Source organism: Myxine glutinosa, chromosome 6 (genome assembly GCF_964187855.1).
Source record: "Myxine glutinosa chromosome 6, kmMyxGlut1.1, whole genome shotgun sequence".
Classification (NCBI taxonomy): Eukaryota; Metazoa; Chordata; class Myxini; order Myxiniformes; family Myxinidae; genus Myxine; species Myxine glutinosa.
The window spans coordinates 106108824-106134833 of record NC_136266.1 but is presented as its reverse complement, the minus strand read 5'-3'; the positions used below and the strand labels follow the sequence as shown (position 1 = coordinate 106134833).

Below are 26010 nucleotides of genomic sequence, written 5' to 3'. Positions count from 1 at the left end.
AATAAAAACAGCTCACAGCCATAAAACGCATAATTAAAACACCTCACAGCCATAAAACACGTAATAAAAACACCTCACCACCACAAAAATAAAAACACCTCACAGCCATAAAACACGTAATAAAAACACCTCACAGCCATAAAACACGTAATAAAAACACCTCACAGCCATAAAACACGTGATAAAAACACCTCGCAGCCATAAAACACGTAATAAAAACACCTCACAGCCATAAAACGTAATAAAAACACCTCACCACCACAAAATTAAAAACACCTCACAGCCTTAAAACACGTAATAAAAACACCTCACAGCCATAAAACACGTAATAAAAACACCTCACAGCCATAAAACGTAATAAAAACACCTCACCACCACAAAATTAAAAACACCTCACAGCCTTAAAACACGTAATAAAAAAACCTCACAGCCATAAAACACGTAATAAAAACACCTCACCACCACGAAATTAAAAACACCTCACAGCCATAAAACACGTAATAAAAACACCTCACAGCCATAAAACACGTAATAAAAACACCTCACCACCACGAAAGTAAAAACACCTCACAGCCATAAAACACGTAATAAAAACACCTCACAGCCATAAAACATGTAATAAAAACACCTCACAGCCACGAAATTTAAAACACCTCACCACCACGTCATTTAAAAACACCTCACCACCAAGTAATTCAAAACACCTCACCACCACATAATTCAAAACACCTCATCACCAACTAATTCTAAACACCTCACCACCACTTAATTAAAAACACCTCACCACCACGTAATTATAAATACCTCACCACCAATTAATTCAAAACACCTCACCACCAATTAATTCAAAACACCTCACCACCATGTGATTTAAAAACACCTCACCACCATGTGATTTAAAAACACCTCACCACCACGTGATTCAAAACCACCACAACGTTATTAAAAACACTTCACAACCACAGAAACAAAAGTTTGAGGGAGTCGTTAAGTGAGAATCAGACACTGCCCAGATGTGTAGATATGTAGATAAATGACTGTACCTGAGTTGCCGTTTTGTCATGGTTTGAACCAATCATAATTCAAACAATTATTTTGCACAAATGTATTTGTAATATACGTGATATCACATTTTATAAACAATTGAAGTTGTAAAAAAAAAAAATTCCCCAAAAAATTCCCCCCCCAAAAAAAAAATTGGGAAAATTTTTCAAAAAAAATACCCTTAGGACATACCGACGGGAGAGATATGTGCATTCCAGAAGTTTGGTACGATTTCACAAAAGTTTGAGAAAGCAGTTCAGTGACAACACAGGACAACACAGGACAGGACAGACGCTGCACATATATATATATAGATATATATATTATATACTGAACAGCAAAAGAAACGTCAGTCAGAATCAATATTTTGGAGTCTTTATTTTCAAGTCATGATCAACACGAATTGAGATTTAGGATCAACATGAAACATTACAGGTATGGTCACCACAGTTCAAACAATAATGTGAAATGTTCTGAATAAGAAAAACACAAGACCAGGTGAGAACAAGGGAGGTCAAAATCAGTATCTTGTGTGACCCCCGTGAGCGTTGATGACAGCCATACATCGTCTGTACATGGAGTGGATTAATCGGTTGATGAAGGCATTTGTCACTTGGGCCCACACTCTGAGAAACGCCTGACTGAGTTGAGCTGCAGTTCTCGGCCTTGGTCGAACGTCATTCAGTCTTCTTTGACCCTCATCCCACAAGTGCTCTATCGGGTTTATATCGGGGCTGAGCGCAGGCCAGTGCATGGTTTGGATGCCATTCTGTTGCAGGAAGTCCCGTGTTGCTCTGGCAGTGTGGACACGGGCGTTGTCCTGCTGGAAGACATGATTTCCGTGACGTCCAAAATGTGGCACAACTTGAGGTCTGAGGACTTGATCGATGTAGCGAGCAGCTGTGACACCATTGCCTCTTCCTGGACCAATATTCTGGAACACCACAGTACCGACTTTGTGATTGAGAGCAATAGCACCCCATACCATGATGTTTGGACCACCCCACGAGTCTCTTTCCATCACACAGTCATCTGAGTAGCGTTCCCCACGTCTACGCCAAACTCTCACTCTGCCATCTGCCGTGGAAACACAGTATCGGCTTTCGTCTGAGAAAAGAACGGTTCTCCACTGCTGGTAACGCCAATTTTGATGCTGTGTGGCCCACTGTAGTCGGTCACGGCAGTGTCGAACTGTAAGAATGGGGCCACGATATGGCCTGTGACAACGGACATCCCTGTTCTTCAAACGTCGACGGACTGTATCACCACTAATGTGTCTCTGGTGGGTTCCAACTGTTTGTCTTGCAGTTTCTGTAGCCCTGGTAAAGCGATCTTGGATGTGATGATGCACAATCTGTCGATCCTGTCGTGGTGTTGTTACCCTCGGTCTGCCACTGCGTGGGCGGTCATCCGTGCTGTTGGTGGCCTGGTATCGTTCCTGTAACCTGTAGATGGTTCTCACATTGACATGGAAAGCATTGGCAACCATTCGTGCAGTCTGTCCAGCATGCAATCTTCCAATAGCCTGGTCTCTCTGAATCCTCGTAAGTCTGGGCATGGCGCTGGCATCGAAACACGAATGATGAACACACGTTTTGGGGTGCCTTTTATAGGGAAAGTCACAAGGAGACACACGTGCATTTTGATTTCCATGGGAATCATGCACGACTTTGTACCATGGTCGTTTTTTTGCCTGCGTTTTGGTGACCTGTTTTTATCCACGTGTGCACCACTGTCAGTAGTTAGGATTAAATTTAGATACAGACGAATGTAAATAATGAGATATCTAAACGAAATGCATTGATATTTCTATGGGAAATGTTCAGGAATTATTTTTATGAAGTGACGTTTCTATTGCTGTTCAGTATATATATATAAAATCTCACAGGAGTGCATGGGGTGAGGTGTTCTACGAACTCTCTAGATGACAATGTATTTAAGTAGATGGGCTCTCAGCTATCTAGCCTGGGTTTTACTGCTGACCCAGGTATAAACTGTCGTCCTGGTGTTTCGCAGGCAGGGCGAGGCATCGATCTGTGTGTCGTCCCAAGGATGGACGTTAAACTGGGTATCCCACCTGCCCGCATTTGTTGGTGGACGGTAAAAATTCCACGGTGTCCTTCGTGAAGATTAGGTGAGGAAAGATAACTGCCACAGCAGTTTTAAGTCATTGTATTAGCATATATGAAAGTTAGAGGGGGTGTAAAACTTTTGAATTGTCATGTTTAATAAATAATTGTATAAAAATGAGAACAAAAGGCATTTTTATACCCTATTTTGTTCCGAAAGCTATATATGATCAAGAAGTATATTTGGGCCGACAGGGTAGCACCAGCATTTTTGTGAAGTTAACAGTCAACGCAGATTTTCCAAGGTTTAATGAGTTGCACTACCACAGAATGTCATGGCAAAAATATATTGTTCGGTGGAGGGGGGATCCATAGATGAATTGTGTTAAGAATATTATGGACCTTGTGATTGTGTACCTTTGATTTTCCCTTGTATTAAATATTTGTCAGAGGCAAGTAGTCTTGTTGAACATTCACTGAGGCAGTGAGCATCCACTATAAAGCAGATAAGCTAAGATTGTTATGGAAAACCTTCTGTATAACAAGCAAGGCCAGGTCGAGGACTTGCTAACATCAAAGGTAAAGCACTATGCATTTTAAAGGAATCATCACGGGCAGTTTGGCCAGCGCACCACAAGACATGGCAGTAACGTGAGTTGTTTTTATATTTTTTAATGCTAATTTTTTTATGTTGGAGGCTCCACTCAGACTATTTTGTCCTCATCGATGCCAGACCTTAAATAAAATAACTGCATAAAGAGAAATAAAAGAGAGAATGTAAAGGTGAGGAGTGAAAATGAGTAAGAAAAGTGTATAGTGTTTGTTTGCAAGAAAGAGAGGTTGAGCCTAGCCTGCCCTGTAGCTCTAGTTTGAGTGAGACAGAAAGTAAGACCAGCAATCTTGACACAGAGAGTGTAAGATGGTTCCAGGCACCACTTTAATGCTCCTAAGTCAGAAGGGTAGTACTACCTTGAACGGTTGCTGTCTACAACCTTCTACCTAAAAAACCAGTCCAACCGGATGGGTGTTTTTGTTTTTCGGACACACCATCTCCATACTGGATGGCCGTTTGCTCCTAAAGGGAGCTCATCAGCCATTTAACAGGTATTGTTTTTAGTCCTGCAGGGTGTCAGTCACCCTTCCCACTGGCAAGTCAGTGAGGGTAGTCTGTTTAATCGCCGAAATACCCGACCATGCGGCAGGTAGCACTGGGTTTGTTACCAGTGGCAGTCAAGAGACCAACCTGACTATGACCTGAATATACTGTACTGTTGAGCCCTGGTTGAGGGAGGGAACGCTTTTTGGTGGGGGGTCCGTCCCTCAGGCCAGGACGGCCCAGAAGATGGTGACACCTACAGGCAGCAGGCAGCCAATAAAGGGATCCGACACTTACGAAGATAGTCCCAGAAACGAAGAGGGCTGTGACCACACTTGCACGCGCCGGTTGAAGTTAGACCTTTGAGGAGAAGAGATCCTTCCCTCTGCTTGGCTGCCTCCCTTGCCTCACGGCTTTCCTATCACTATACTCTTTGCTCTTCTTCACCACCCGAGCCACATTTCGCCTTGCATGACCACACCACTGTTCTGGACCACAAACATCGTGCCGGCCTAAATCCTCGCCTGGCCGTTTGTTCGTTGTTGTATAAGTCAGGTATTTTCACGCCATTAGCTGGTTATATTTGGTTCTCATTGTCTATAAGATATTGTTTTATGCCTTTTCATTACCTCTGCCACCAAAGGTGAAAGGAGGTTATGTTTTTCACCCCTGTCTGTTTGTGTGCAGGATATCTCAAAGATATTGGATTTGGACAAAACTTGGTGGACAGGTTGGGTGTGTGACATGGACTAATTGATTCGATTTTGATGATGATCCTCATCTGGATACAAGATTTTTTATTTTTTTTCAAAGTGATTCTTCACCATTGAGTGATAGGGCCAAAACTATATATTGCATGATATTTCCAAAAGTTGTGGATGGATTATGACAAAACTAGATAGATGAGATGGCTCGGCAACAAAAACAAGTGATTAGATTTTGTTTGAGGTCTTGATGCAGATCAGGCCGATCAGTGGGATACAAAACTTAAACTGTTCAGCCTGGCGGAGGTATGCGCTCTACCGATTGCTGTTCTAGTTCCTATCTGTGTCTGTTGAGCACCAGATCTGTGTTAAAAAATTATTTATTTTCCTGTCGTCCATTTCCCCTGAATACTTTGTAAATAAATCTCTTTTAACGAGAAGAAACGTTTTCCCACCTTTTTGCTTTCCACACGTTTCACCGCCATGCTTTTATTGTGTGATCCTTGGGGAATTGTAATTGTAATTCTGAATGCAGTATACAGTACCATTCAACATCTTTTCAGTCATTCGTGGAGACTGACCTATGGCCCAGTCGGGCTGTGTTAACGGACCGTCTGACACGACAATATCTGGATAGAATGTAGCACTCATGGCTAATGGTCGTATTATGTGCATGTAGATCTGCAGGTGGCCAACATGGCCACCACAGACAAAAGGCCCTGGGCTTTTTGTTCAGATCCTTAATGCGACGACTTATGAGCAAGAACTTCATCAAAATCATCACCAGAGCATGAACCTAAAAATAATTGTCACCAATAGACCTCTCGATCATACTCTTTACAATTGCAAACTAGTGAGACCCCTTCCGGTGAGTGGAGTTTTTTGTTGTTGAATATATACTGTACTGTATTTGAAAGAAACATATCTAAATATAGATCTGATTATGTGGTGCTTCCACAGTCTAATTCGAAAGTGAAGCAGATCCTGGCAGTGTGGAATGCTGACTGCGGAGTGGTCTCCCTGCACTGCTTTCAGAGTGCAGCACCTCTCGCTGCACTCACGCGTGAGGCTTGCATCATTGACGCTCTCGGTAAGCATTGTACCATTTTCCCTTTCTTCTTTTTTTCTTTAAAAAAAAAAAATGTGCCAATAATAATTCGCTCAAATTATCAAGGGTGGCTTCGAGGTTTCTGTTTTGTCATTTGGTCTCCGACAGAACTGGATGTGACTAAAAGTACAATCTCAGCAACGTTGACAAGAGAAAACAGTCCTAGAGAAGGGCCTCGAGCCAGATCTCCAGTCTGCAGTGTGTGCTTGAAAAATCACTTGTGATTATTTTATCGAGTAGGCTTTTGGGCTGCAACCATGGTCAAATTGATCGTTAACACCCTTCACTCTCACACCAAATCACCAGCAGCCTGCAGTATTCCTCGTACCTACATGTACATTTATTAACATCTGGAGTAATTGGCCTACTCCTTAAAATGCTGTAGGTAAGAGAAAATAAATGTTAATGAGGCGACAGATAAAGGGGGTTTGGAGTAAGGGGAGTATGTATGAAACACCTAGGAGCAAGGAGGTAAAAGGGCAGTAATTTTGCCTCCCATAATATGGAGATGATTTGAAATGAGAATTCTGGTTGAAACATGTGTGGGACACCCACTGTGTACTGTACTGAAGTTGTTCCTTTTTGTTGTCTTCTTTTTTTTCTTTTTTTTTGTACAATGCTCAATTTCCCTTCACTCACTATAAACCATAATATTTCGTGTTCAGATCTATCTTCTCTCACGAATGCACGACATGGTGAAGTACATGGTGAAGCAAAACACTGGACACCAGCACAACGCAGGAATCTCGGCGTTCATCTTTTACACCGAGCATTTCTCATATACCTCGCTGAAGGAGAGCGACAACTTAAACCATGGGACATTAACTAGGGAAAAGATGTGTGGGAAAAGATTGCATGCCCCGTGATGCTATGCTTCTGTTGTTCCTACATTGGGTTATCAATGGATGACTCGCAGCATTCATGGCATAAATTCAAGTGTGTGGAGGACACTGACTGCAGTATGATTGTGAAATTGTGGATGATATTCAAAACACAGCTGGGGTGATCCTCATGAAGCTAAGACCCAATATTCAGATCCCACATAATGTGCTTCAAATCATCTCCATATTATGGGAGGCAAAATTACTTCCATCTTACCTTGGAAGTTTATTTTTATTTTTATTTTTTTTAAACCTCGTCTTTTACTCCCACTTGAACTGTGGGATCAATTCCGCAAAAAATGTCAAGCTGAGTTTCAGATGCCAATGGTGATAGTGACGGTGCCATCAATGATGCGATCTGTCTTTTTTAAGATGGCTGGGAATTGAAGCAATCTCAATTGCCCTCTTGTTGTTGCTTCATTGCTGATGCTATCCTCCCTTTCACCGATGAAATTTGTAACAAATAGAGCCTTATGTCGAGCATAAACCGACGATTTGTATAATGTTTTTTAACTGTTGGCAATGATAGCAACAACCGGCCATACTACTGCCTCAGCATTCCACCAATAGGGGCACACTCGACGTCTTATTCATTTCGAACGCCAAAGGTCATGATTCCACCGATATCAAAGGTTAAAAGTGCTGGTCAAGAACCTCAAGTAATTTTTAAAATTTGTCAACCTGCCCCACCATTGAAAAGGGTGGTCTTCTCAAATTGGTTTCCTTCCCAGATGGTCCCCTATTAATGCAGGCACGGCATTGATGCTTAGCCTTTAAACACATAAAACCCACCTTTGTGTTTAATACGTCACTTTTTAAACAATGATAAATACTAATAATAATGAAGTAAAGAATATAATCAAATCAAGAATCATAGTAAACATTTCACTTGTGCAACAACATTCTGTGAATCCTTTTTATATCACATCTAATCAAATCATGAATCATAGTAAACATTTCACTTGTGCAACAACATTCTGTGAATCATTTTTATATCACATCTAATCAAATCAAGAATCATAGTAAACATTGCACTTATGCAACAACATTCTGTGAATCATTTTTATATCACGTCTAATCAAATCAAGAATCATAGTGAACATTTTACTTGTGCAACAACATTCTATGAATCATTTTTATATCGCATCTAATCAAATCAAGAATCATAGTAAACATTTCACTTGTGCAACAACATTTTGTAAATAATTTTTATATCGCATCTAATCAAATCAAGAATCAAAGTAAACATTTCACTTGTGCAACAACATTCTGTAAATCATTTTTATATCGCATCTAATCAAATCAAGGATCATAGTAAACATTTCACTTGTGCAACAACATTCTGTAAATCATTTTTATATCACTCCTAATCAAATCAAGAATCATAATAAACATTTCACTTGTGCAACAACATTCTGTAAATCATTTTTATATCGCTTCTAATCAAATCAAGAATCAAAGTAAACATTTCACTTGTGCAGCAACATTCTGTGAATCATTTTTATATCGCATCTAATCAAATCAAGAATCATAGTAAACATTTCACTTGTGCAACAACATTTTGTAAGTAATTTTTATATCGCATCTAATCAAATCAAGAATCATAGTAAACATTTCACTTGTGCAACAACATTTTGTAAACCATTTTTATATCTCATCTAATCAAATCAAGAATCATAGTAAACATTTCACTTGTGCAACAACATTTTGTAAACCACTTTTATATCTCATCTAATCAAATCAAGAATCATAGTAAACATTTCACTTCTGCAACAACATTCTGTGAATCATTTTTATGTCGCATCTAATCAAATCAAGAATCATAGTAAACATTTCAGTTGTGCAACAACATTAAGTAAATAATTTTTATATCGCATCTAATCAAATCAAGAATCATAGTTAACATTTCACTTGTGCAACAACATTAAGTAAATAATTTTCATATCGCATCGAATCAAATCCAGAATCATAGTAATCATTTCACTTGTGCAACAACATTCTGTGAATCATTTTTATATCGTATCTAATCAAATCAAGAATCATAGTAAACATTTCACTTGTGCAACAACATTTTGAAAAAAATTTTTATATCTCATCGAATCAAATCAAGAATCATAGTAAACATTTCACTTGTGCAACAACATTTTGTAAATAATTTTTATATCGCATCTAATCAAATCAAGAATCATAGTAAACATTTCACTTGTGCAACAACATTTTGTAAATAATTTTTATATCGCATCGAATCAAATCAAGAATCAAAGTAAACATTTCACTTGTGCAACACATTCTGTAAATCATTTTTATATCGCATCTAATCAAATCAAGAATCGTAGTAAACATTTCACTTGTGCAACAACATTCTGTAAATGATTTTTATATCGCTCCTAATCAAATCAAGAATCGTAATAAACATTTCACTTGTGCAACAACATTCTGCAAATCATTTTTATATCGCTTCTAATCAAATCAAGAATCAAAGTAAACATTTCACTTGTGCAACAACATTCTGCAAATCATTTTTATATCGCATCAAATCAAATCAAGAATCATCGTAAACATTTCAGTTGTGCAACAACATTATGTAAATAATTTTTATATCGCATCTAATCAAATCAAGAATCATCGTAAACATTTCACTTGTGCAACAACATTCTGTGAATCATTTTTATATCGCATCTAATCAAATCACGAATCATAGTAAACATTTCACTTGTGCAACAACATTCTGTGGATCATTTTTATATCGCATCTAATCAAATCAAGAATCATAGTAAACATTTCACTTGTGCAACAACATTTTGTAAATAATTTTTATATCGCATCTAATCAAATCAAGAATCATAGTAAACATTTCACTTGTGCAACAACATTCTGTGAATCATTTTTATATCGCATCTAATCAAATCAAGAATCATAGTAAACATTTCACTTGTGCAACAACATTTTGTAAATAATTTTTATATCGCATCTAATCAAATCAAGAATCAAAGTAAACATTTCACTTGTGCAACAACATTCTGTAAATCATTTTTATATCGCATCTAATCAAATCAAGGATCATAGTAAACATTTCACTTGTGCAACAACATTTTGCAAATCATTTTTATATCGCTCCTAATCAAATCAATAATCATAGTAAACATTTCACTTGTGCAACAACATTCTGTGGATCATTTTTATATCGCATCTAATCAAATCACGAATCATAGTAAACATTTCACTTGTGCAACAACATTTTGGAAATAATTTTTATGTCGCATCTAATCAAATCAAGAATCATAGTAAACATTTCACTTGTGCAACAACATTCTGTGAATCAGTTTTATATCGCATCTAATCAAATCAAGAATCATCGTAAACATTTCACTTGTGCAACAACATTTTGTAAATAATTTTTATATCGCATCTAATCAAATCAAGAATCAAAGTAAACATTTCACTTGTGCAACAACATTCTGTAAATCATTTTTATATCGCATCTAATCAAATCAAGGATCATAGTAAACATTTCACTTGTGCAACAACATTCTGTAAATCATTTTTATATCGCTCCGAATTAAATCAAGAATCATAATAAACATTTCACTTGTGCAACAACATTCTGGAAATCATTTTTATATCGCTTCTAATCAAATGAAGAATCAAAGTAAACATTTCACTCGTGCAACAACATTCTGCAAATCATTTTTATATCGCATATAATCAAATCAAGAATCAAAGTAAACATTTCACTTGTGCAACAACATTCTGTAAATCATTTTTATATCGCATCTAATCAAATCAAGAATCATCATAAACATTTCAATTGTACAACAACATGAAGTAAATAATTTTTATATCGCATCTATTCAAATCAAGAATCATAGTAAACATTTCACTTGTGCAACAACATTTTGTAAATCATTTTTATATCGCATCTAATCAAATCAAGAATCATAGTAAGCATTTCACTTGTGCAACAACATTTTGTAAACCATTTTTATATCGCATCTAGCCATCTAATCAAATCAAGAATCATAGTAAACATTTCATTTGTGCAACAACATTTTGTAAATCATTTTTATATCGCATCTAATCAAATCAAGAATCATAGTAAACATTTCATTTGTGCAACAACATTTTGTAAATAATTTTTATATCGCATCGAATAAAATCAAGAATCAAAGTAAACATTTCACTTGTGCAACAACATTCTGTAAATCATTTTTATATCGCATCTAATCAAATCAAGAATCATAGCAAACATTTCACTTGTGCAACAACATTCTGTAAATCATTTTTATATCGCTCCTAATCAAATCAAGAATCGAAATAAACATTTCACTTGTGCAACAACATTCTGCAAATCATTTTTATATCGCTTCTAATCAAATCACGATTCAAAGTAAACATTTCACTTGTGCAACAACATTCTGGAAATCATTTTTATATCGCATCTAATCAAATCAAGAATCATCGTAAACATTTCAGTTGTGCAACAACATTATGAAAATAATTTTTATATCGCATCAAATCAAGAATCATAGTAAACATTTCACTTGTGCAACAACATTTTGAAAACCATTTTGATATCTCATCTAATCAAATCAAGAATCATAGTAAACATTTCACTTGTGCAACAACATTCTGTGAATCATTTTTAAATCGCATCTAATCAAATCAAGAATCACAGTAAACATTTCACTTGTGCAACAACATTCTGTGAATCATTTTTATATCGCATCTAATCAAATCAAGAATCATAGTAAACATTTCACTTGTGCAACAACATTTTGTAAGTAATTTTTATGTCGCATCTAATCAAATCAAGAATCATAGTAAACATTTCACTTGTGCAACAACATTCTGTAAATCATTTTTATTTTGCTTCTAATCAAATCAAGAATCAAAGTGAACATTTCACTTGTGCAATAACATTCTGTAAATCATTTTTATATCGCATCTAATCAAATCAAGAATCATCGTAAACTTTTCACTTGTGCAACAACATTCGGTAAATCATTTTTATATCGCATCTAATCAAATCAAGAATCATCGTAAACATTACAGTTGTGCAACAACATTTTGTAAATAATTTTTATATCGCATCTAATCAAATCAAGAATCATAGTAAACATTTCACTTGTGCAACAACATTTTGTGAATCATTTTTATATCGCATCTAATCAAATCAAGAATCATAGTAAACATTTCACTTGTGCAACAACATTCTGTGAATCATTTTTATATTGCATCTAATCAAATCAAGAATCATAGTAAACATTTCACTTGTGCAACAACATTCTGTGAATCATTTTTATATCACATCTCATCAAATCAAGAATCACCGTAAACATTTCAGTTGTGCAACAACATTATGTAAATAATTTTTATATCGCATGTAATCAAATCAAGAATCATAGTAAACATTTCACTTGTGCAACAACATTATGTAAATAATTTTTATATGTCATCTCATCAAATCAAGAACCATAGTAAACATTTCACTTGTGCAACAACATTCTGTAAATCATTTTTATATCGCATCTAATCAACTCAAGAATCAAAGTAAACATTTCACTTGTGCAATAACATTCTGTAAATCATTTTTCTTTCGTATCTAATCAAATCAAGAATCATCGTAAACATTTCAGTTGTGCAACAACATTATGTAAATAATTTTTATATCGCATCTAATCAAATCAAGAATCATAGTAAACATTTCACTTGTGCAACAACATTTTGTAAACCATTTTTATATCTCATCTAATCAAATCAAGAATCATAGTAAACATTTCACTTGTGCAACAACATTCTGTGAATCACTTTTATATCGCATCTAATCAAATCAAGAATCATAGTAAACATTTCACTTGTGCAACAACATTTTGTAAATAATTTTTATATCTCATCTAATCAAATCAAGAATCATAGTAAACATTTCACTTGTGCAACAACATTCTGTGAATCATTTTTATATCGCATCTAATCAAATCAAGAATCATAGTAAACATTTCACTTGTGCAACAACATTTTGTAAATAATTTTTATATCGCATCTAATCAAATCAAGAATCAAAGTAAACATTTCACTTGTGCAACAACATTCTGTGAATCATTTTTATATCGCATCTAATCAAATCAAGAATCATAGTAAACATTTCACTTGTGCAATAACATTCTGTAAATCATTTTTATATCGCATCTAATCAAATCAAGAATCATAGTAAACTTTTCACTTGTGCAACAACATTCGGTAAATCATTTTTATATCGCATCTAATCAAATCAAGAATCATCGTAAACATTACAGTTGTGCAACAACATTTTGTAAATAATTTTTATATCGCATCTAATCAAATCAAGAATCATAGTAAACATTTCACTTGTGCAACAACATTTTGTGAATCATTTTTATATCGCATCTAATCAAATCAAGAATCATAGTAAACATTTCACTTGTGCAACAACATTCTGTGAATCATTTTTATATTGCATCTAATCAAATCAAGAATCATAGTAAACATTTCACTTGTGCAACAACATTCTGTGAATCATTTTTATATCACATCTCATCAAATCAAGAATCACCGTAAACATTTCAGTTGTGCAACAACATTATGTAAATAATTTTTATGTCGCATGTAATCAAATCAAGAATCATAGTAAACATTTCACTTGTGCAACAACATTATGTAAATAATTTTTATATGTCATCTCATCAAATCAAGAACCATAGTAAACATTTCACTTGTGCAACAACATTCTGTAAATCATTTTTATATCGCATCTAATCAACTCAAGAATCAAAGTAAACATTTCACTTGTGCAATAACATTCTGTAAATCATTTTTCTTTCGCATCTAATCAAATCAAGAATCAAAGTAAACATTTCACTTGTGCAACAACATTCTGCAAATCATTTTTATATCGCATCTCATCAAATCAAGAATCAAAGTGAACATTTCACTTGTGCAACAACATTCTGTAAATCATTTTTATATCGCATCTAATCAAATCAAGTATCATCGTAAACATTTCAGTTGTGCAACAACATTATGTAAATAATTTTTATATCGCATCTAATCAAATCAAGAATCATAGTAAACATTTCACTTGTGCAACAACATTTTGTAAACCATTTTTATATCTCATCTAATCAAATCAAGAATCATAGTAAACATTTCACTTGTGCAACAACATTCTGTGAATCACTTTTATATCGCATCTAATCAAATCAAGAATCATAGTAAACATTTCACTTGTGCAACAACATTTTGTAAATAATTTTTATATCTCATCTAATCAAATCAAGAATCATAGTAAACATTTCACTTGTGCAACAACATTCTGTGAATCATTTTTATATCGCATCTAATCAAATCAAGAATCATAGTAAACATTTCACTTGTGCAACAACATTTTGTAAATAATTTTTATATCGCATCTAATCAAATCAAGAATCAAAGTAAACATTTCACTTGTGCAACAACATTCTGTAAATCATTTTTATATCGCATCGAATCAAATCAAGGATCATAGTAAACATTTCACTTCTGCAACAACATTCTGCAAATCATTTTTATATCGCTCCTAATCAAATCAATAATCATAGTAAACATTTCACTTGTGCAACAACATTCTGTGGATCATTTTTATATCGCATCTAATCAAATCAAGAATCATAGTAAACATTTCACTTGTGCAACAACATTTTGTAAATAATTTTTATATCGCATCTAATCAAATCAAGAATCATAGTAAACATTTCACTTGTGCAACAACATTTTGTAAATAATTTTTATATCGCATCTTATCAAATCAAGAATCAAAGTAAACATTTCACTTGTGCAACAACATTCTGTAAATCATTTTTATATCGCTTCTAATCAAATCAAGAATCAAAGTAAACATTTCACTTGTGCAACAACATTCTGCAAATCATTTTTATATCGCATCTAATCAAATCAAGAATCATCGTAAACATTTCAGTTGTGCAACAACATTAAGTAAATAATTTTTATGTCGCATCTAATCAAATCAAGAATCATAGTAAACATTTCACTTGTGCAACAACATTTTGTAAACCATTTTTATATCTCATCGAATCAAATCAAGAATCATAGTAAACATTTCACTTGCGCAACAACATTCTGTGAATCATTTTTATATCGCATCTAATCAAATCAAGAATCATAGTAAACATTTCACTTGTGCAACAACATTTTGTAAATAATTTTTATATCGCATCTCATCAAATTTAGAATCATAGTAAACATTTCACTTGTGCAACAACATTCTGTAAATCATTTTTATATTGCATCTAATCAAATCAAGAATCATAGTAAACATTTCACTTGTGCAACAACATTCTGTAAATCATTTTTATATCGCTCCTAATCAAATCAAGAATCGTAATAAACATTTCAGTTGTGCAACAACATTCTGCAAATAATTTTTATATCGCATCGAATCAAATCAAGAATCATAGTAAACATTTCACTTGTGCAACAACATTTTGTAAACCATTTTTATATCTCATCTAATCAAATCAAGAATCATAGTAAACATTTCACTTGTGCAACAACATTCTGTGGATCATTTTTATATCGCATCTAATCAAATCAAGAATCATAGTAAACATTTCACTTGTGCAACAACATTCTGTGAATCATTTTTATTTCGCATCGAATCAAATCAAGAATCATCATAAGCATTTCACTTGTGCAACAACATTTTGTAAATAATTTTTATATCGCATCTAATCAAATCAAGAATCATAGTAAACATTTCACTTGTGCAACAACATTTTGTAAATAATTTTTATATTTTGCATCTAATCAAATCAAGAATCAAAGTAAACATTTCACTTGTGCAACAACATTCTGTAAATCATTTTTATATCGCATCTAATCAAATCAAGAATCATAGTAAACATTTCACTTGTGCAACAACATTCTGTAAATCATTTTTATATCGCTCCTAATCAAATCAAGAATCATAATAAACATTTCACTTGTGCAACAACATTCTGTAAATCATTTTTATATCGCTTCTAATCAAATCAAGAATCAAAGTAAACATTTAACTTGTGCAACAACATTCTGTAAATCATTTTTATATCGCATCTAATCAAATCAAGAATCAAAGTAAACATTTCACTTGTGCAACAACATTCTGTAAATCATTTTTATATCGCATTGCGCTTCTGTTATTCTCCTCGTTGGAGGTTGAATCATGTTTTTGCTACAACAGGGCAGGTGCCTCATCTCCCGCATGTTTCACATGATCCATTGTTTTACATACGTAGACTTTGTGCATTTTCTTTACTCATTCTTCCACCATCTTTATGCTACTCCACATGCTGGTTTTGACATTTTCTTGTTTGCTCCTTCATCTCTAGTTCTTGTCCTGTTTTATTTGTGTGTCTCCTATTTTTTATTTTTGCTGCATTGTGACGTGTCTTTTAGATTTCATGCACACAGTGGTACAGGAAATCGTTTTGTACTTACTTGTCACTGCTACATCATCGTTTATTTGATGCTAGATCATGAATTTTGTTCCAAAATGAAGTCATTGTTTTTATAGATTAAAAAATGGAACCAATGCTTTGTGTCGTCTTTCTATATTCAGTGGTGGTGTGGTTAGACTGTACATGGTACGATGGCGATGGTCCTTTTATGGAGGCAACTAATTAACATGAAGCCAAGTTTGTTTTTATGAAAAGTTTAAAACATGTCTGATCCATAACACACTTTATGGATACTAGAATATAAGACCCGTCGCTTCACTGACGGAAATACCAATCTTTGCTGCGATGGCTAATCTACGGGGGAAGAAATCGAAAGGATTCCTGAGACATCCTGCTCTCCGTGCAGGGATAACCAATGACACGTGTTGGCATTTGCAGTTTTCACACGTGTGTCCATGTACCCATAAAAAAAGTTTTTGGGGATCAGAAACACTCCCGGGAGCTGCTCGAATCCACCTTAGTTGGATTTATTGAAATCCGTTAATCCGTTCTCAAGTTATAACAGACAGACAGACACGGCTCTTTTTATAATATAGATTCCTTCAAAAGTCAAGCTATCTCAAAGGTTCCTTTAATGGCATCCAACAGCTCAGCCAGCGATTGAGTCATTTTACGAACACTTTTACACTTCAATCCATTATGTACAGGTTGAAGGTTATATATGCTTCATCATTGATCAGTCTTTTTCAATTTGACTACTCATATTTCATAAGGGAGGGTGGAATTACTGAAGTTCATGTTTCTATGCAGCTGTTTCTCTTCTGTCCTTTGAACGGTCTCCTTTATTCATAAGGCTTTCTGGTGATGGAATCCACGACCACCTCTACACCTGACACTCGATCATCATATTCTCAATATCTCTTTTGGACTTTCCATTGAGGATGTCATCAACCTTAGGACCAACACTCCTCTTTGTGATGTATGCAACATCTATACCTCACCGTCGACAACATATAACAAGCGGATACGGATATACACGTCACTTCCAGGTGGGCGGGCCCGGGAAGTGGGGTTGTGCTTGCTGCTCACACAATAAAAGCCATTCTGAATTGAACTGAATTGGTGTTCTTTCAGTGGAACAACACATGGCGACGAGGATAAACCTTCGGAGGAAACTTTAATTGCCCGTGGCATTCACCTAGTTCATGAAATCCTCCTTTTTGATTGCTTCTTCACGAGGGAATCCATGATGACGTCATATGCCATATGGCCGCATCGATGAATTCAACGCCCATGGAGGCGATTGGAAGACGAATGCCGAACGTTTGGAGTTATAATGGTATCTCGGACGAGTGACAGATGAAAGCAGTCCTACTATCGGTATGTGGCACAGAGACATTCACGTTGTTGAAGAATTTGGTCATGCCCAGGCCCATTAGGGACCTGAAATATTCCGAACTCGTGGAAGAGCTAATGGATCACTGCAACCCAACCCCATCAGTTATTGTCCAACGTTTCAATTTCTGTATGAGTCGTCGGGCAACAGGACAGTCAATTTCCGAATTTATTGCAGAGCTTAAGCAGCTTTCACACTTCTGCGAGTTCGGTGACGCACTGGAGGACATGCTGCAGGACCTGCTTGTTGTTGGTGTTGCGGATGATCGCATACGCCGCCGTCTGTTAGCCGAACGGACATTGAAATTTACGACAGACAAGGACATTGCCATGGAGAGTGCGGACAAAAACGTTGCTGACATCGGCATCACTCGCTTTTCATACGGTCGGGCACAGACCAACACCACCGTCAATCGTGTCGAACAACCTTCATCACAGCGACGGAAAATGAATCCCAGACATCACGTCCATCACAAATGAGTTATGGGAGCAGCAGGTGTCATCGCTGTGATTGTAGGCATTCACCAGGTGAATGTCGCTACAAAAATGCCACATGCCATTTCTGCCACAAGAGTGGCCATATCGCTCCAGCTTGTCTCTCCCGCAAACATAAAGAGAAAGTGGGTGGTACAAAGACACACCTCATTGGTTCGGAATTGTATACTGACGAGGCAATGTCTGCTTCTGGTGATACCTCCGAGATGTACGATGCACATCACATATTTCATTTATTCTCTAAAAACAGAGTAGAACCTCTGCTGGCTCTCATCGGTATCAACATTCGATGTTTGGAAATGGAAGTTGACACAGGTGCCGCTGTTTCGCTCATCAGCCGAGCTGCTTTCAACAACCTGTGGCGTGAACCTCACCGACCCAAATTGCACCGGATGTCCCATCTGCTCTCTACCTACACCGGTGAACAGATCAAACCCTGTGGAACCTGTGACGTCAACGTGACTTACGCCAATTGTAGGTTCAACCTACCCCTGATTGTCATCCCAGGTGATGGACCATCATTACTCGGTAGGAACAGGTTGGAGGTAATTGAACTCGACTTGAAGCAGTCCTGGCCAGATATCCAGACATCTTCAACGATGAGCTCTGTACTTTGCGGTGTTACTCTGCTAAACTCAACATTGACAAAGATGCTAAACCAATTTTCTGCAAGGCTCGACCAGTTCCTTTTGCTCTGCGTGAAAAGGTTGACAAAGAGCTCGATCGGCTCCAGGAACTTGGGATCATTGAGCCAGTTCAATACTCAAATTGGGCTGCACCTGTTGTCCCCATTGTCAAAGCTGATCAGTCTATTCGTCTTTGTGGTGACTATAAAATGACAGTCAACAGATGCTCAGCACTAGACAACTATCCAATCCCACGGATTGATGATTTGTACGCTAAGTTGAGTGGAGGACAAAGTTTCAGCAAACTCGACCTCAAGTCAGCATGCCTTCAACTTCTTCTCGAGGAAGAATCGAAGAAATACCTGACAATCAACACCCACCGTGGCCTGCACAAATACCATCGACTGAGTTTTGGGGTTAAGTCTGCCCCAGGGATGATATATCAGCGTTGTATGGACAGTTTGTTTGCTGCAGAACGGCTCGTTGCGGTTTATCAGGATGATATCCTGGTCACCGGTTAAACAGAAGCCGATCATCCACACTACCTAGAGGGAGTCTTGAAAAAGCTATCGGACTCTGGCCTCCGTTTAAAGCTCGACAAGTGTGAGTTCATGGCACCATCAGTAACATACCTGGGCCACAGAATTGACGCTCAAGACCTACATCCAACCAAGGATAAAGTCACAGCGATCAAGGTTGCACCATCTCCAAGAGACGTGACGGAACTGAAGGCCTACCTCAGCATGCTGCAATACTACAGCCGCTACACCCCAAACATATCCAATGTTTTGGGTCCTCTCTATCACCTGCTGAAGAAAGGAGTCTTGTGGAACTGGGGTACTACACAACAAGGAGCTTTCTAGAAGTCGAAGGACCTGCTCCAAGCGTCAAACGTACTAGTTCACTATGATCCTGATAAGGACGTCGTAGTCGTCGTACTGACGTGTGATGCTAGTCAGTATGGTGTTGGGGGCAGTGCTGTCTCATGTTAAGCCTGATGCTTCATAGAAACCAGTGGCATTTGCCTCCAGGACATTATCTCCTGCAGAAAAGAATTACAGTCGGTTGGACAACGAAGGTTTGGGAATTATCTTTGGAGTCAAAAAGTTCCATCAATACCTATTTGGACGACACTTTGTTGTCTACACTGATCACAAACCACTGATTAGCCTGTTTGGTCCAACCAAGGCAACATCTGACACGCTACCACCCAGGATTATATGATGGTCGTTGCTACTCGCTGCTTACGACTACCGCATTCAGTATAAATCCGGATATGCCATTGCCAACGCAGATGTCATGAGCCGTCTACCATTGCCTAATTTGGTCGCAAACCCACCGTTTCCTGGCAGTGTGATCGCCTTGATAGATCATCTGGAGGACTGTCCCGTCGATGCCAACCATATTTGCACCCACACAAGACCTGATCCAGTCCTTTCGAAAGTTCTCCAAGCCATACAGCTTGGATGGCAATCGCTACCTGATGGGGACGGACCCTGCCTATGTTCCTTACGTGACACGTAAAAAATGAACTTAGCGTGGACAGCAGTTGCATATTGTGGGGATGCCGCATAGTGATTCCGCAACATCTGCATTCCAGGGTAATGGAGGAACTTCATGAGTGTCATCCCAGAATAGTCGAGATGAAGTCACTGGCTATGAATTATGTATGGTGGCCAAATCTAGACACTGATATTGAACGGTGCATTTAACTTTGCTATCCCTGCCAGAGCACCAGGAATGCACCAGCGAAGGCACCGCTGCATCCCTGGGAATGGCCCACCGGACCATGGCATCGAGTTCATCTAGATTATGCTGGACCAGTGAACGGTCAAATGCTACTAATCATCACTGATGTCCACTCAAAGTGGATTGATGCTTACACAACACATAGCACTATATCAGCTGGAACAATAGAGAAACTGAGCTGTTGTTTTGCTACACACAGCTTGCCCAGAGTTGTCGTTAGTGATGATGGTACATGTTTCTCGAGCTCGGTATTCGCCAAATTCACGCACAGTAATGGTATCAGACACAAATTGGTCAGTCCACAACACCAAACTTCCAATGGCCTGGCTGAATGTTCAGTTGGAGTCATCCAGTCTGGGCTTCGCAAACTGCAGGACGGAAACCTTGAAACCGGGCTCTCGCGTCTGCTCCTCAAGTATCGTACTACACCTCATGGTACAACAGGAGTAACACCATCAGAAATACTGATGAAACAACACCTAAGGACCAACGTGGACCGTCTGAAACCAGATATGGCTTCTCGAGTGTACCAGAGCCAACTTAACCAGAAGTTGCATCACGAGGTCAGCAATGAGCCGCTCACTTCACACTGGGGATCCATTGTTCTCCCGCAACTTTGGTGCAGGCGCTGTTTGGTTGCCTGGCGATGTCATCGATAAACCTGGGCCACTGTCGCATACAATACGCTTGCATGATGGGTGGATTGTCCGTCGACACCAAGACCACGTTGTCTACCGTCACTGCAGCCCCATCAAACCTCCAATACTGCCTGTCATTATGCCGGAGCCTGAACAGCAACAATCCATTGTTGTGCCTGCACCTGGGAATGTCGTGCCTCTAACGGGCGTCTCTGATCCACTCATGCCTGAAATCGATGCTGCTGTTTCACCTGCAGGCAGTGATGTTGCCTCTCCTGCACACCTGCCACGTTGATAAACCAGAATCAGGAAACACCCTGATCGTATGGACCTATAGATGTGGCAGTCAAAGTCATCTTGTTACATAGGGGTAGTTCACCCTTGACTCTTCAAGTTGTGTTATTCTAGTTTTACTCAACTTCAAGTTGTGTTGTTTTAGTTTTTCTAAACTTAGCACCGTTTTGTGTTGATTCACTTTTGCCAAAATATTGCTCATGGTTTTCACAATTGACATTTTCATATTTGTTTTCACATTTGATACAAAAAGTTGTATATGGACTTTTGGTAATCACCCAGCTAAAAGGGGGAGATGTGATGTATGCAAAATCTAGACCTCACCGTCGACGACATGTAACAAGCTGATACGGATGTACATGTCACTTTCAGGTTGGCGGGCCTGGGAAGCAGCATTGTGCTTGCTGCTCGCACAATAAAAGACATTCTGAATTGAGCTGAATTGGTGTTCTTTTGGTGGAACAACACACTCTTGGTCAGTTTTGAAGATCTCTCTAGGCTGGCAGGATGGCCTAGAGGTACACACACTCGCCGCCTCTGAACCGTTTGGCTTGGATTTTAATCTCGGCCCAGCTAAATACTGTCAACCTGGCGTTTTCCAGGCAAGGCCAAGGCATCAATATGTGCGCTGTCCCTCAGATGGACATTAACGTAGGCATCCCATGTGCCACCATTAGTTGGTCGACATTAAAGATCCCACCTCTGCCACCATTAGTTGGTCGACATTAAAGATCCCACCTCTGCCACCATTAGTTGGTTGACGTTAAAGATCCCACGGTGTCATTTGCTAAGAGAAAAGAGAAGGCAAGCTCTTGGCGGTACTTAAGCAAAATTCAAATTCCTGCGCTAACCTACAGGGGAACGTTGCATTAGCAGCCAAGCCACGCTCTCAATTAATGATGCTACTCACAGCCATGTGTTTTTCATACAAAATAAGAAAAAGAGATCTGAACTCTGCTTCAAATGGAAACATTTATTAGTGTGTACCTGAAAAACGGCAATCCACCTTGAAGTAAAAAGAAGTCGCAAGCTTCAATGAAAATTTTATTTCATGAATGTGCATCACATGATGAGCATGTTCATATTTATTGTGATTATCAGGTTCATGATGAAAGCATTGCTGCTGTTGCTGCTAATTGCGTCAACATTTGTTGGTTGTGTCGCTGCAGGTGTTTGTTCAAAAGCTCTCGAAGAATGTCTTGAACTCTGCGAAGATGGAGAGGTCATAGATCACATGCGAAACATACAATACAAGCAGCCTGCCAAAAATGTTTCACAACTCTACTCCAAACTCGAAAAAGTGAAGGATATGAATTAATAAGCAATTAATTGTGTTGAAGATTTATCCATTTTTTGAACAAGTCGATTTTGAGGGAAAGAATCTCAACTCACCCGGCCAATCGACTTGTCCGTCACCGCTCTTGTCGATGCACTTGATAATCTCCTTCATCTCGGTGTCTGTCACGGAAACTCCGGCAGCTTCAAATCCTCGCTTCAGTTCCTTTACACAGATCTTGCCAGACTTGTCCTGTTGATGAACAGCATTGCTCGGTTAAAGTCGAGTAACCGCTTGTGCTGTAACACGGTGTGTTCCTCTCATGTGGTTATTACACAGATGTACACTTTTTGACCAGATAGTTCTGTTCTTCGTCCTTCCAGGGACCTCCAGTTTTAAATAAAAAATAAAATAACAATTCAAGTGCAAGTCGGTCTTGGTGTTCATTCACACCCCAAGGACATTACCGTTCTTTCTTCGTACACTTTAGATCTATTCACCTGAGGACCATATGGGTCTATATCTCCAGCTGTTGGAGATTGTCAGTGTCCAGAGGGTAAAGAGTGCCAGTGCACAAATATAGATGGTTTGTGCGTACAATAAATATTTGCTTAACGTCTTGTTTCCTGTACCATTGATATTTGCTTTGGCTGTGCGTCAATCGATGTTATTTGAACAGTTGGAATCATTTGGCTTTTTTGCAGCAGGATGCTTTAAATGGACAAACGCCAGCAAGGAACACTGGTATATGGTCCATGCACGTTCAATGGAACGTTTCCGAAACAAGTTACGATTGACATGTGTAAAGGACCTTTGATCAACCATCAGAATTGAGGTGGTCTTAAGATGTCAGACATATGTGGACATAGAATGATGTTGTCATAGGACGGGACTAGGCCAATGGTGATTCCCAAGTTGAGGCATTAGAGGAAGAATTACGGAGGTTCAGAGATGTAGTGGATGATGGGGTCGAGGAGCTTTGGTGGGCAAAGGGGAAAAGATGGGATTAGGTGCAAAAAAGTATTTTCAGGATGTCTTTCCTTATCCTGAACTACCAATTATGATAAAATACCTGAAAGCATTTACAATATTTATACATTTGTTTAATTTGACACATTGGGAGGAATCTGTTCATTAATTTAAACATCATTCAAAATCCCTCCATTTATTTAAATATCATCCAGAATCCCTCCATTTATTTAAATATCATCCAGAATCCCTCCATTTATTTAAATATCATTCAGAATCCCTCCATTTATTTAAATATAATCCAGAATCCCTCCATTTATTTAAATATAATCCAGAATCCCTCCATTTATTTAAATATAATCCAGAATCCCTCCATTTATTTAAATATAATCCAGAATCCCTCCATTTTTTTATATATCATCCAGAATCTCTTCATTTATTTAAATATCGAGAAGTCCCCCATTTATTTAAATATCATCCAGAATCCCTCCATTTTTTTACATATCATCAAGAATCCCTCCATTTATTTAAATATAATCCAGAATCCCTCCATTTATTTAAATATAATCCAGAATCCCTCCATTTATTTAAATATCATCCAGAATCCCTCCATTTTTTTACATATCATCCAGAATCTCTTCATTTATTTAAATATCGAGAAGTCCCCCATTTATTTAAATATCATCCAGAATCCCCCCATTTATTTAAATATAATCCAGAATCCCTCCATTTTTTTACATATCATCCAGAATCTCTTCATTTATTTAAATATCGAGAAGTCCCCCATTTATTTAAATATCATCCAGAATCCTCCCATTTATTTAAATATCATCCAGAATTCCTCTTTATTTAGATACTAGCAGGAGTACAGGCATTGCTGGGTGGGTGGGGTGGGGGGGAATTGTTTGATTTATTTGTGTTCAAATGTCTGGTGATTGTTTTGTATTTCTTTATGCGAATGTGTACTTGTATATAACTGTCATTAATTTTAAAAGGCTTAGGCACTATCGAGCGTTTTTTTTATTTTTATAATCGAACTTTATTTTTTCAAAACGTTTTTTTGGCCTAAAACACTCCCAGACACACACTGATGAACCTATGAAAGTTTGGTGAAGATCCGTTCATCCATCTCTGAGAAAAATAGCGACACGCACACAGGCAGACAGACAGACCAACAGCTCTCTTATATAATAGATCATCCAGAATCGGCAACGGTTGCTCGAGTGAGATGTGCATGGAAGAAGTTTCGGGAATTGAGTGGCGTGCTGATGATGAGGGGAGTGTCGTTGAAGCTGAAGGGAAAGGTGTATGCTGCATGTGTGAGAAGTGTTATGATTTATGGGAGCGAGACATGGGTAATGAACGTAGAGCAGCAACGAAGGTTGGAAAGGGTGGAAATGCGAATGGTTCGACGGATGTGCGGAGTATCGTTGAGAGAGAGGAAGACAAATGATGAATTGCGAAAGATGATGGGAATAGAGCCTGTGATTGATGCTGTGAAGAGGAACAGGTTGAGATGGTTTGGTCATGTGTTGAGGAAGGATGAAAGTGACTGGTTGAGAAGAGTGATGGAAATGAATGTAGAAGGAAGTAGAAGACGGGGAAGACCGAGAAAGACTTGGCTAAAGATGGTGGAAGAAGAAATGCGGGCAAGGGGGTTAACAAGGAGAGATGCAGAAAATAGGGCAAAATGGAGAAGATTGTCATGGGGACCGCAAGGCTAACCCCCGCTCTAGCAGGGAAAATGGCCTTTTAAAATGCATGTTGTTGTTGTTGTTTGTATCCAGAATCCCTCCATTAATTTTTTTTTCTGTTTTCACCCCTGTGTGTTTGTTTGTCTTTGAGCAGGATATCTCAAGGTTATGGGCGGATTGGGACAAAATTTGGTGAACAGTTTCGGTGTGTGACAAGGACGAATTGATTATATTATAGTCAGGTTCATTATGTTTTTTCGTTCAAAATTTTGGTAGATTAGCAAAACTATACATTTCCGGAATACTCAGAGCATGAGGAATCCAAAAATTAATGTCTACATTTGCGTAGACACCTTTGCGAAAATGACACTCAGGACAGTGATGAAGATCTGTAAAAGCATATTCCTGAACGGTATAGACCTCGTAGATCCTGTGTATAGGACTTATAGTTCAATCTGATACTACCTATAACTTCCTATAACAACCTATAACTTCAAAGTACTTGCAATATCATGTATTA

At 37.7% G+C, this 26010-nt stretch overlaps 1 protein-coding gene across 1 annotated transcript in view; it reads right to left on the bottom strand.

The window, feature by feature from the left end:
- Positions 1–22582: 22582 nt before the first annotated feature.
- The window catches only part of LOC137430151 (calhepatin), a 4737-nt gene continuing 1309 nt past the window's right edge, over positions 22583–26010 (bottom strand). The window contains exons 3-4 of the mRNA XM_068120778.2: positions 22944–23079; positions 22583–22757 (exon numbers count right to left, since the gene is read on the bottom strand). Coding sequence (XP_067976879.1) covers positions 22729–22757; positions 22944–23079 — 165 coding nt within the window. The 3' untranslated portion in view covers positions 22583–22728. The remainder of the gene's footprint in view (positions 22758–22943; positions 23080–26010) is intronic.